This window comes from Alligator sinensis, unplaced genomic scaffold (assembly GCF_000455745.1).
Source record: "Alligator sinensis unplaced genomic scaffold, ASM45574v1 scaffold1368_1, whole genome shotgun sequence".
NCBI classification, from domain to species: Eukaryota; Metazoa; Chordata; order Crocodylia; family Alligatoridae; genus Alligator; species Alligator sinensis.
Window position 1 is genome coordinate 354645 of NW_005842725.1, and position 12347 is coordinate 366991.

The 12347-nt window shown below is 52.4% G+C and overlaps 1 protein-coding gene across 1 annotated transcript in view; it reads right to left on the reverse strand.

The window, feature by feature from the left end:
- The window catches only part of VSIG10L2 (V-set and immunoglobulin domain containing 10 like 2), a 39352-nt gene that overhangs the window by 1013 nt on the left and 25992 nt on the right, over nucleotides 1–12347 (reverse strand). The window contains exons 5-10 of the mRNA XM_006034331.1: nucleotides 11767–12042; nucleotides 10203–10367; nucleotides 8715–8975; nucleotides 6794–7084; nucleotides 5562–5876; nucleotides 539–661 (exon numbers count right to left, since the gene is read on the reverse strand). Of these exons, the coding sequence (XP_006034393.1) occupies nucleotides 539–661; nucleotides 5562–5876; nucleotides 6794–7084; nucleotides 8715–8975; nucleotides 10203–10367; nucleotides 11767–12042 (1431 nt within the window). The remainder of the gene's footprint in view (nucleotides 1–538; nucleotides 662–5561; nucleotides 5877–6793; nucleotides 7085–8714; nucleotides 8976–10202; nucleotides 10368–11766; nucleotides 12043–12347) is intronic.

Here is a 12347-nt window from a genome sequence, read left to right on the forward strand (position 1 = left end):
AAAGAAGCTGTTGGTCACAGCAGACCCCTGGCCATATACCCCTCCCTGGCCACACTCCTGAGGTCAGCACTAGAGTCCTGCATGGCATGGGGTCAAAGCTTCCATGGAAGTGAGGGCACAATCCTTTGAAGCCATGGCTAGTGGCCATGTGTCCCTGTCCTGGGGCATGAAAGCCTTGACACCTCTCTTTGGCCATATGATGGGGAAGCTTACTTACCTCCTCGGCCCCTGCACTTGGCTCTGTGTCATGGGAGCAGCAGCCCTCTGCCTATTTACCTTCACTTGGCTTCCTGTCCATTCAAATTCTGGTCAGCCTCAAGGTCTAATTGCCTTATAATGTGGCCTTGGGACACCATGGCTAGTGGCCCAGTCCAGCTGCACAGCTTAGTCCCCTATGTCCCCTGTCCTAGCCCCATGTCCTCCGCTGCACTTGCCCTCCCTGACCCATCGCTCTCTGCCCACAAGCAGGCCCCACAGGATGGCTGCCAGGGCCCCTCACCCAGCTGCAGGGGGGTCCCCAGCCAAGCCCACCACTCACTTGGGTTGTTTGCACGGTTCCGGATGATGTACTGAAACACCAGAAGAGAGAGAACTGTCGCCACTATCATCCCTGCCACCGCGGCCCCAATCACGGCAGGGTAGGCGTTGAAAGGTGGATCAGCTGGAAGAGAGTAGGCTAGTGTTCAGCATAGTGCAGCCGGCGCAAGGGAGGTCTGTGTGCCAGAAGCCCATGCGAGTGGGGAGGGTGGTAGAGCTGTGGTTTAACTGCCCAGCTGAGGGCCATGACACAAGCTGTACAGCTCCCTGCTGCAAACGGCTTCAGCCTCAGATGCCTCAGGCCAGCTAAAGGGGGTTGGTTGTACACACTGGTGTCATGCTTCACTGAGCTCCTGTTCCAGCTCTCCTGTCAGGAGGCACCCCAGCTCAGCGTGCAGCACTGTCCAGGCTTTGCTATGCTGCAGTGTCAGTGGAAGCAATGTCCTCCCCGAACAAGGACCTCTCAGCACATCACCAGTAGGAATTAACCCTCACAAACCCTCCATGCAGGAAATGGTATAATTTCCGCCTCAGCCTGAAGCACAGAGGCAAGGAGACTTGCCAAAGGCCATTTAGTGAGTCAGTGGCAAAGCACAGAACCCAGGCATCAAGCCCGCCCTAGACCTGTGCTTCAACCACTGGAGTGAAGCTAGTCCTATTCAGGGCGCTGGTCAGAGGTCACAGCCACTCCAACATGGAAGAGATTCTGGGCATGTATTTCCTCCTGTGGGAGCTCGGATGCATAAAGAGCACCCCAACATTGAAAGTGGGTATTTTGTTCAAATTGCTAGATCACTCCTCATGCCAGCTGGGGTCACCATGGGCTCCTGCCCCATTCTTTGATTAAAACCCAATGCAACAGGTTGGATCTGTGCAAAGATAATTCAGTGCATGACACTCGCTCCTTCTCCCTGAGGGCTGCAGGCAAGTTAGTGCTAGGCTATTTTATGAGCTAGGGAATAAATAGAACATGGGTATCCTGATTCCCAGCCCACCTGCCTCTCTGCGGTGCCACCTGCCCACACGGCCTGTTGGCTGAAAGATGAGGGTAGCAGTGGCAGGAGTGATGCCATTGGACTGGCAGACATAGTGGTGGCAGTGCAGGGCAAGCTGCCCCTGTCTCCCCTGCCACAAGAAGAGTAATCATCAGCTGCTTTCTTTTTCTATCTCAGACTCAGGTGAGCAGCCACCACACCCAGCACCAGCCAAAGGAGAGAGTGTTTAGTTTTCACTGTAGCTCATATCTCTTCAAACAAGAGCCATCTCTTGGCATGGTTGGTCCTGCAGAGCACTCAAACCTCCCCCAGCTCGTCCAACTTCTGTTAACATGAGGGAGTGGCCAGATCAGACTGAAACACTGGGTTCAGTCTGCACAGCTAGATGGTCAAGAGAAGTCCTCTTGAAGGCATTTGTAGACAGCTCCCATGCCTAGTGGTGTGGCAGGACACAGTGGTGGCTCAGGCCTTTCTCTGCACTCAAAGCCGTGGTTCTCTTGCCCTGGAGCACCCCTGGGCAGCCCTGTACAGACGACTGAATCTTCCCATGACCCCACCTCCTGCTGCCTGCTCTGTTCTGCTCCGACTGGGGAGCCCTCTGAGGCAGGACTGTCCTGCACTGTGCATATTGAGCATCTCAGAGGCACTGCGTCCCCTCCCTGCTGTGAGGATCCCTCTGCGAGAGAATTACTGCGCTTTTAAATAAACTCTCTTCAGCAGCTGCTCCTGGCCCTTCTGCTCTGCCGTGGGCTCCTTGCTGCAGAGGCCCCATCTGGTTTCAATATCAGCTGTTTTTTCAGAAAAATCACTCATTGTTTTCTTTTGCATTTCATTTTCATTTTGCACCTTACATGAGCCGCCCCCAGCTGGACTCAGGCATGTTTCCACAGCTGTTGTCCTTGTGGAGAGCTCAGCCACGGCTTTTCGCATGGCTTCAGCATGGTCTGACCAGAACTTACAGCACCAAGCTGTCAGGACCTCTGATTTCCATTCCCAACTCTACTACTGACTAGAAGAGCAGGCTGGACTGCCAGTAAAATTCCTGGCCTATGCTTCAGTGTCCCCATCTGCACAATGACTCTTACCTTCAGGGAGGAGAGAGCCATGTGGTTTAAAGCTTGCCGGTGAAAGGGACCAGAGAAGGACAAAGCATCATTATGTTTTCCATCTGCAAAGCAAGGGTTTGCTCTTCCTTCTCTTGTGTAAAGAGCTGTTGCTTCAGCCTCTCTCCTGCTCACATCCTCCACCTCCAGGATACACTGGTGAAAATGAGCACTCAGCTAGGATGATCTAGTTGGGGATGCCCTGCTTTGAGGAGGGTTGGACTAGATGACCTCCCCAGGTCCCTTCCAACCCTCATTTTCTGTGATTCTATGATTCAAACTAGCTCCCTGCTGGAGGCTCCCTAGGGTCGTGGTGCTGAGAAAGATCTGAAAATATGTCCCTATCCTGAAAAGTGACTTGGACAACACTGCAGCACAGCTGTCTGTATTCAGCTTATGGGTAAGAGGATGGTTTCCCTAACTGCTCTCCCTGCAAACTCTGCCTGAGATGTGAGGATGAACGTAGACAGACAACACTTAAGCTGGTATAATTTGCCCTGTGGTGAGTTAACCCTTGACCCTGTCAAGAGGCACTCTACACCACATGAGTGTAATCTTGCTGCTACATTTTTTTACACTGGTGCAATGATTGTGGAGCAGGCTGCAGCTCCCTCTCCGGCACTGAGCTGGCTCTAGCAGGGGCACTGACTTGAGCTGTCAGCTCTTTGGGGTCAGGCTGTTCGCTCCTCAGTGCTACCACAATACAAATATTAATTGTTATACTTCTCAGGCCTTTCTTTGGTCTCTACAGCCAGCATATTTGAGTGGCAGGTGCTGGGGAAGATACTTGGAGGTGACTTGGTTGAAAAGTTTACGTCAAAATTTTAAAATGGCTTTTCAGGAAAGATTAAGTATTTTTGTGAAAATCCAGCACCATATTTGCATAATATTTCTTTGTCAAAACAGAAATGTTTGTTTGTTTTTTGATGAACCCCTTCCCCAAAAACTTAAGGAAAAGTTTGACAGAAACCAACATGTTCTTTGTTTTCACCAAGGGTTTGATCTGGAACAGAACTCACTTCTAGGAAGCAGGGAGGCAACATGTTATAGTCACTTCTCAGGGCAGAGCTACACTTGAAAACGATTGTCCTTCTCCAGGGATTGCAAGGGACTTTAAACCAATCCTTTAAATAATGGAGCCAAGTGTGGTAGGAAATGCCCAGACCTTTCTCTGAGCCAAAGTGACTTAGAGCATTCTCCTGTTCTCTTTCCTACTTAGAGCAAATGCAGTGTGTGGGATGGTATGTTGCACATTAGTGACACCAAACCAAATTGCAGCCAGCATCAGGGCTTTCAGAAGTCAGACAAGCAAGCAGAGTAATTTCTTGGTGATGATATCTGGAGATGCGGGGTGAGGCACACTTCCCAGGAAGGGATTATAGTTGGCAGGAAAGATTAACCAAACCGTGCAATTAAGATAATGAACCGATGGGGAACAGAAATGACAATCACATTAAACCTTCAGATAAAAGTTCTCTTCCAGACCACACTGTACAGCTCCAGGGACCAGAATCCACTCCTGATCTCGTATGCATCTGGAGCAGTTAGGACAATACAAGACGAGAGCGGGAGGTTGGGCCAAGCAGAAAGCAGAGGGAGAAGCAAGAAGAGCAGAATGAAGCCCAGAGGGTGGAAGGCAGAGGCCTGGAGAGAAGAGAAGGCAGCAGGAGTTCTTCCTGGTTATCCTGACTCCTTCCCAGCCCTGGCATCCTATTGCCCTGGATCTCCTCTTATCCAGCCATGACTTAGGAGTGAGCTAAAGAAACAGGTACTGAACTGAACCTCACAACTGAGAGAAAAGCCTTGACCTGTAACTCCATGAGGCATCAGTGCTCAACCCAGGAAACATGCCAGCCCAGCTCTCACATTCACATAGCATGCCCTTGTTTCTGGAGCAGCACATTTTCTAGAGGTCCTTGTAGCGCCCTGTCCAACTAACCACTTCCAGTGGTGGGTCTGCTTGGTGCTGCTCCCCAGCAGCTATTACTGCTGGAGGGCAGAGCCCTGGGCCCGAGCCCTCTTAGCAATGCTCAGGAGAAGCCACCTCGCCCTGCTCAAGACCCTCCAGGAAGAGCCTGCCTTCCCAGCCTTCTCAGTACCATTCTGAGGCCTCAGGGCATCTGACTAAATGTTCTGCTGGGATCCTGTCCTAACCAACAGCATCCTGGTATTGCACTCCTGGAGCTCCTCTCACTGATCCACTGCCATCCCTCAGTCCTAATTCACAGCTGCCCCTGTCATTCCAGCCCTAGGCTCTTCTCCCAGACCCCTTGCGCTGCGTTGGCAAGGATCCGACATTCTCCAAGTCCAAAGCGTTTGGTGTCTGTGAGCAGTTGTACCCAGCACCACAAAGGATCCTGTTCCTGACAACATGTAGCAAGGCTGATGAACAGATCAGCGCTGTCACATGAGGTTGTTCCCACACTTCACCTACAGCAGGCCCTGCACCACACTGACCTGTACAGTTCAGCTACACCCCTCCATGCACACCAATGCAATTGCTTTGCCCATGCCCCAAGCTCCCAACACTGCCCAGGTAATGGGAGAAGGCCAGGCCTGGATATCCCATTCAGCCTGTCCTACCTGTTGCAATTCACATGAAGGCACAGCGGTATGCTCTCCTGTCCTTTCATCCTGACGTGACAGGGATCCTCAGGGAAGGGGAGGGGTGTTCAGATAAATAGGGCTCAGATGCAAACCTGCTAGGTTCTTTCTTTCTGTCCAACTGGAACAAGAAACAGGGCTTCCAGGCACAACCCCACTCTCCACAGTCCAACATGCTCCACCCAACAGGAGCCCCACCAGGTATCCCAGCCCCATGGGACGGGATGGGGTTCTAGACACCTGACCTATGGCTGTGGATCAGGGCTGCAGTAGGGGCCCTGGCAGAAGGTCCAGGGATCCAAAACTGTCCTAGTCACTTCACCTGGTGTCTTCATCTCGGAGGGGTGCCCGGTGGTGCGGTGGTTGACAGCCAGGATGCGGAAGGCATACACCATTGCCGGGTCCAGGCCGCCCAGCCGGTGGTCCCGGATGTCAGGCTCGATGTCGCTGGCCACAGTTTCCCAGAGGCTGTCCACTGACCTGGACGAGTTTGAGAAGGTTCTCTTTGTGTCTCGCCGCTGGACCATGAAGCCAGTGAGGTTCCCTGAACCCTGCGTCACCCACTCCAGCTGCACCTCAGTGCGCTGCCGGGTGTACATCAGCTTGCTGATTGTCACGTTGGGGGGCACCGGGTACTCTGCAGGTAGACCAGGCATCAGCTTTGCATCCAGATACTCAGAGCCCTGCACAAACATCCCCACACAGACCCTATACTGTCATTCATGGGCTACATACACAGACATGCACACACACACACACACACACACACACACACACACACACACACACACACACACACACACACACACACACACACACACACACACACACACACACACACACACACACACACACACACACACACACACACACACAGCCATATACATACACAAGTGTATTTGTACAGGCACACACAGACCCTGCACAGCTGCACGTACATGGCATGCAGATGTGCACAGCATGCACACTTCATTTCAAACACACTATTGCTTTCTCACAGGCTCTCTCTTTCTTCTCAGTCTCTCTTTCTCTCATCAACATGCATGCACACTTACTCAGTTCAGTGTCTAATTAGCAGATTAGGCAATAAAATGCTGCACCTGCCCAACTGACTTCAGAGTGAGAGGCGCCTGGCTCAGCCTAGTCCCTGGAGCCTGGGCAGTGCCAGAGCCCCCATGACTTCACTCACTGTCATGGAAACTGAGAGGGCAAATGGAGCAGGAAACCCTGGGATTTGCAGTCCCCATCACCCCACAGTCCTTGGGGAGTCCAGCAGCTGGATGCTGTCATTGTTCAACCTTCCAGCAAGCTGCATGCAAAACAGACCAGCAACTAACCCAGCCAAGACAGCTCCTTCTGTCCCCTGACTCCATCCTGTCTCACAGGTCCCCAGCACAAATGTAACCCAATTCTCCACCCCCAGAGCCTCCATACACTTCCCCTTTGCCTGCCCTCACCACCTTCTGTTCCCTACAGCTCCCAGCCTGCTCTTGTCCCTTGTCCCTCCAGCCCCAGCTATTGGACATGGCTCTATGTTTCCCAGGAACTTCTTACTTTTCACATGGAGGCTGATGGGGAGGCTGGTGTTGCCCACAGCATTCACGGCTGCACAGCGGTAGATGCCACTGTCACTCGGCCACTCCGTGTCCCGGACGGTCAGCTTGAACCAGGTGCCACTCTGCTGCAGCCTATATTTTTGAGCATCTGGTCTGATCACTTGGTTCTTGTTGTTGTACCAGAAAACTTCAGAGCCCAGATGGGGCCCTTGCAGCATGCAGCCCAGCTGGACCTCGTCACCTTCAAATAGCGACACCTCAGTGCTCTCCGCCACCAGCCTGGGGGCTTCTGTACAAAAAGAGGGTGAAAGGGAAGAGCAGCTCTGGTGAGAAGGGGTCTCTGGGGCAGTACATTTCAGTCTGAATAGAGCTGGGGTAAAGGTGGCCCTGCTTATCACATGGGACTAGGGCATGTCACTCAGAGCTAACAGCTGCAGCAACCAGAAGTCATATGTACTATCTTCTGGTTGAGATGAGGTCTGCAGAGCCAACCTGGCCTGAGGGAAAAAGTTGGGTTCTGTCCCTATGACCCTGTAAAAGCAAACTCATCCTAAGGAGAGAGGCCAGCCTTTGTCCCTGGGACCTCTGAAGAGCTAGCCTAGCCTGGGGACAGGGAGCTGCGGTGAATTCTGGATCTGGAGTCAGCAATGGGTTTGTTCAGTAATGTCCAGTTGAGGGGACGAATGCCAACCCCTGCACTTTCTGAGCAAGGGTCACTGGAAGGAGGGGCCTGCTGAGCCCTCATGACAATTTGGGAATCAGTGAGAGACATGGGCAGATCCAGGACTGTGGCCAGAGCATATGGGCATACCCCCTTTTGCAGTGTGGTGAGAGACAACTGATGTGGAGGGCCTTGTAGCTGTTCTTACAGTGGCTGTATAGAGCAGAGCTTCACTTAAAACTTCAGCCCAAATGCACCCTCCCTTCTGCCACGTGACAGATAGCCAGCGGCACATGCACAGGTGTCAAGCATGCTGGCAAGCTGGCCCCACCTGCTGTACTATGTTCACATGGCAGCCTCCAGCCACTAGAGAGCCCTGTACTTCCTGACACGGGAGCAGACCTGATTGCTTCCAGCACAGGGCAGCAGCGTGTGCATGCACACATGGACGTGCTGGAAGGAGCGAGTGCTCCCATTACATGAGTATCACAGTGACCCCAGCATCCAGCTCAAGACTTGTCTTTGCAGCTACACTTAGTAAAAGCCCCGAGTGCTGTGGAAAAATGTTGGCCTAAGAATTTGATTGGTTTCATGGCATGGTTTCTACCTAAAAGCTACTTGTTCCCTTGTGCTGTATTTCATCCTTGTTGGCTCACGAGGGAAGGACCAAACTCCTTGCTCCTACAAAGTGTCCCTGTTCTCTGCTGCTGCCAGTGTCCACACCACCCACATGCGCACCACATCAGCCCTGGGAAGTTGGTTCACCTCCAGCAGTGAAATGTGTTTGAAGCAGAAATAAAGAATCCAGAAAGCTAGGGCCTAGGCAGGGTGGTTTGTACTGGAGGAATGAATTTCCTGCATCAGTAATTTGTGTCTTTATCTCATATCATGCCCTCACTCGGCTTGCAGGAGCCTGTGAGTTTTGGCATTGCCATAAATGTGGAGCTGGGTCCACATAAGCATCACTCAAGCTTGAGGGAGCTTTCTCCAAAACTCCATTGGCTTCATGCCGCAGGCTGTGAGCTGGATCCACGGGGGCTCCATTTTCAGTGCTGTGGTGAACATACACTGCCACTCACTCAACTAGAACATGCCTTGGCTGCTTTGCCCTTAATGTCCTAATCTGTTCCCTGATGATCCAGCCTCCCCCCATCCTCTTAGCATGTGGTTTCCCAGTGATTTCACTAATGAGACATGAGCACTTGTCATGCCACATCATTCCTTGTGAGCACCTTTGGACCGGGGCCGGCCTGCTTACCCAGCTGGATGCGGCACTCTATTGCTCTGGCCCGGAGAGGGTGGGCTGCGATGCAGGTGAACTCCTTGCCGCCCAGGCTGCTGTTGGACTTCATGACGTAGATGTTGCTGGACTGTTTCAAGCCCCCCAGCACATGGTTCCTCCAATCTCTCCACCAGAGTGTGACACGGGGCATCCCCCCTTGCCAGTTGCAGGATAGCATGAGGAACTCATTCTGCTTGGTGGCCATAGCAGAACAGGTGGGGTTCCCAGCAGGGGCCCCTGCCAGGGCAGAGCAAACAGTATCTTAGAGACAAACATCCCTGACCATGTCCAAATCTGACCTGAAGAGACCCTGTGCATCCTGGCAGGTAGGACCCCCAGCTTTCTGCTCACCCCAGCTCAGCCCAGACAGCTGGTGGCCTAAGCCAGCTCAAAACCTCTGGTGACAAGGGCAGAGCCATACAGTGTACAGCCCTGATTTACAAGCTGCCCCTAATGCCCCTCATGTAAATCAGGGGGGACTCCACAGAAGCTCCTAGAGCTTGCCCAGAGTGCCCTGTGAGAGTAGAAATGGGTCCAAAGCTCAGACCTCTGCAAAGACAAGATGCCAAGGCTCAGCCAAACATATGTGGGACTCGATTCTTACAGATCCAGGCCTCAACAGGCAGTGTATGGCACAGTCTCTCAGGACTTGAGTTATCTTGTCATGACGGCAATGCCTGGTGATAAAGGGAGCAGGAAAACTACCCAAAGTCCCTAGTGCTCCTGAAGTGCAGGGCATCTGCTTCATAGGCAGTATTTTCTTCAGAACCAAAACTGTTTCACATTTCCCATGAATGGGAAATCCCGATACAATTTCATTCTGAAAACAGTGAAACAGCAGTGCTGCACCACCATCAGGGGGACTGACAAGCAAGCCAGCCCTGCTTCCAAGGCCTGTGTCTTTAGGAGAGTCCCTCCAGAGGACTTCTTCATAGCTGGGGTCCCAAAGCTTCCAGTGTTCCCTGCTTTGCAGCACAGGAGCTAGGTGTCCTGTCCCAGGGCCAGGGGCCCCACCCCAACCAGCTTTATTTCATACTCATGGAGACACCCCTGGCTGTCCTTTGAGGATCCCAAGCCCCAGTTTGGTGACCTTGTACCTGTCTGGTGCACATAGCAGCTTCTGCATCTTACACCAAGGACATGCCTGGCTCACAAAACCTTTCACCCAGTCTGTTTGTCTGAAGCCACAAGTATTTATCTCTTGGCACCATGTTGGTTTGTGGCAACATGATGGAGAACATCTCTGAGAGCCACCATCGCATTGTGCAAGATTACTATGTGATATGCAGAGCAAGGGGGCCTCTGCAGGTTTTGGACAGGATTTGGGGGCCTGTCAGCACCTTGCAAACAGAGCTCCTTGAAAGCAAAGTGATTTTTGCACAGGGCTGGGTAGCAATGGTGTTATTTTTACCCACAGTGCAGTTTTCCTGGGCTTAGCTGGGTACAAAGGGTGATGGTACTTACAGACAGTGGTCTTGCAGACAGCCTTCTCCCCGATTCCTGGGTGGAAAGCCAGGCAGGTGTACATGCTGCCATTCTGGATGTCCATGCCTCGCTGGATGCTGGTGGCATTGGAATAGGCCACCCCGGTGTTTGCTTCCTGGCTGGATTTCACCCACCGCAGCTGCACTGGGGGGAACCCACCAGGCCACAAACATTGCAGAGCAATGTCCTGGAAATTGGAGGCAGGGAATGGAGTGCAGCTGGGCTTCCCGTGGGGCTGATCTGTGCATGGGCAAACACTGAATCAACAGCAAAAGGAGCTAGCGATGCCAATAATAATATGGGGGCCACCTGCAATGCAGCTTTCCTGCCCAATGCTGTCATAAGGACACAAGGGGCAGAGAGCTGGACCCAACACCCTGAGCTTCTCTGTCACATCACATCTGGCCCAAAAAGGGTCTGCTCTGCCCAGCACATGGTTCCAGGGACACTTGCTGACAGTGTAATCCAACAGCAGCTCTTCAGGCAGGTGACAAGTTGTGAGTATCATATTCAGTCAGCAGCTTCCTCTGCTGACACCACTCTCTTCACCCTCATGATCCCCTGCCTGTCACCATCCACCCAGTCCCCATGGCTGATCCTTCCAGCTTTCTGCTCTGGGACGAGTTTCCTGCCCATTTCCTAGGATCCCTACACAACAATTCTTCCATCCCACACTCCCAGCTACCCAGCCTGTCCCCCGGCCCCCCCAGTAGGTACCACAAAAGGGTGCCAATGGTCTCTCTCCAAAAATCCGCTCCTTCACATGGCTGGGGAGTGTTTGAGGCCCAGTCTATGTGAAGAAAGAAGAGGCCAAGAACAAGCTGCTGGAAAAGGGGTCTCAGGACTTACAAGGGATCACATTTTCCCCAGTCTCTAGACAATCTGACTAGATTTGTGAGGATCTAAGTGCAGTGCACATCCCAGAGATGCATCAAAGGAGCCCTTCCAGGCAAAAACTTGGGCTACAAACCGAGTGGACACTTCTGCACAGCTATCCAACACTGCAGCTGCTGCAAATATCACTGAATACTCCCTCTTCCATGTGATAAATGGCTAGATGACCGGCTGGGGTCACTCACAACACAACCCCTCTGCTCTTGCCAGGCAGCCCCAGGCAGGCTAGAGGAGTCTGACCCGAAAACACAATGCCTTTGCCTACATGCAAGACAGCACAGTGAACACCACTGCCAAAGGGCTACTGGGATCCCCTGCTCTCTCCACTTGCTTTACACCTTGAATATTGTTGGCTATCCTCACAAGGGGACTTTTCTGGTGTCTCACTGAACAAATCCCCAGACAGAAATATCTTGATTTAAGAGGACAGACGGCCCTCTTTATGCCATCTGCTAAATCCCTTCAGCATTCTCCTGGTACCTCCTTAGCTAACAGATAGCCAGCTAGATGCATCAGAAAGAAAGGAAGCAAGAGTGGGGGAAGATGCAGCAGACAGAGGAAAAGAGACAAGGCAGGAATGTGGCTGCACTCTGGAGAAAACACATGTGGGCAGGATGCATGGCCCCTGGGAGAGACACACGGTACTTACAGTAGACGGTGAGGATGATGGTGGTCTGAGTGCGTGTGTTGAGGTGGATGTTTTGGGCCAGGCAAGTGTAAGTGCCTGTCTGAGTCCGGGAGATCTTGGCTATCACATATTTCTGGCCAGAGTAGACCTGAGAGCTGTTGTAAAACCAGAGATAGTGGCTGGGTGGGTTAGAAGAGGCCAGGCAGGTCATGATCACCTCCTCCTGCTCGTTAGCTGAGAAGCCATTATGGTTAATAGCAAATGGCTCAATACTGATCACAGGTTCATCAGGGCCATCTGAAAAGCAAAGGAGGAGGCCAGTAGCAATAGGCCCCAGACAGGGAAGGGCAGGAGCTCTGCTCAGATGAACGGTCAGGAACTGGGCTTTTTAACTGGATTGCAGTGGTCCAGGAGTGGGACACGGTGAGTTCCTCATGAGACCCTTTGGAAAGCATGGCCTAGCAGCGCTGGGGCAAGGCGGGGTTATGCCTAGTGTGGGTGGGCCAGATTCTTGCTCTTGTTCTAAATCCTCAGTCCCCCTCAGATGCCCAAAGAGCCTCAGACTGACATGATGATGCTAGTGCCATGTGCCAAGAAGCATC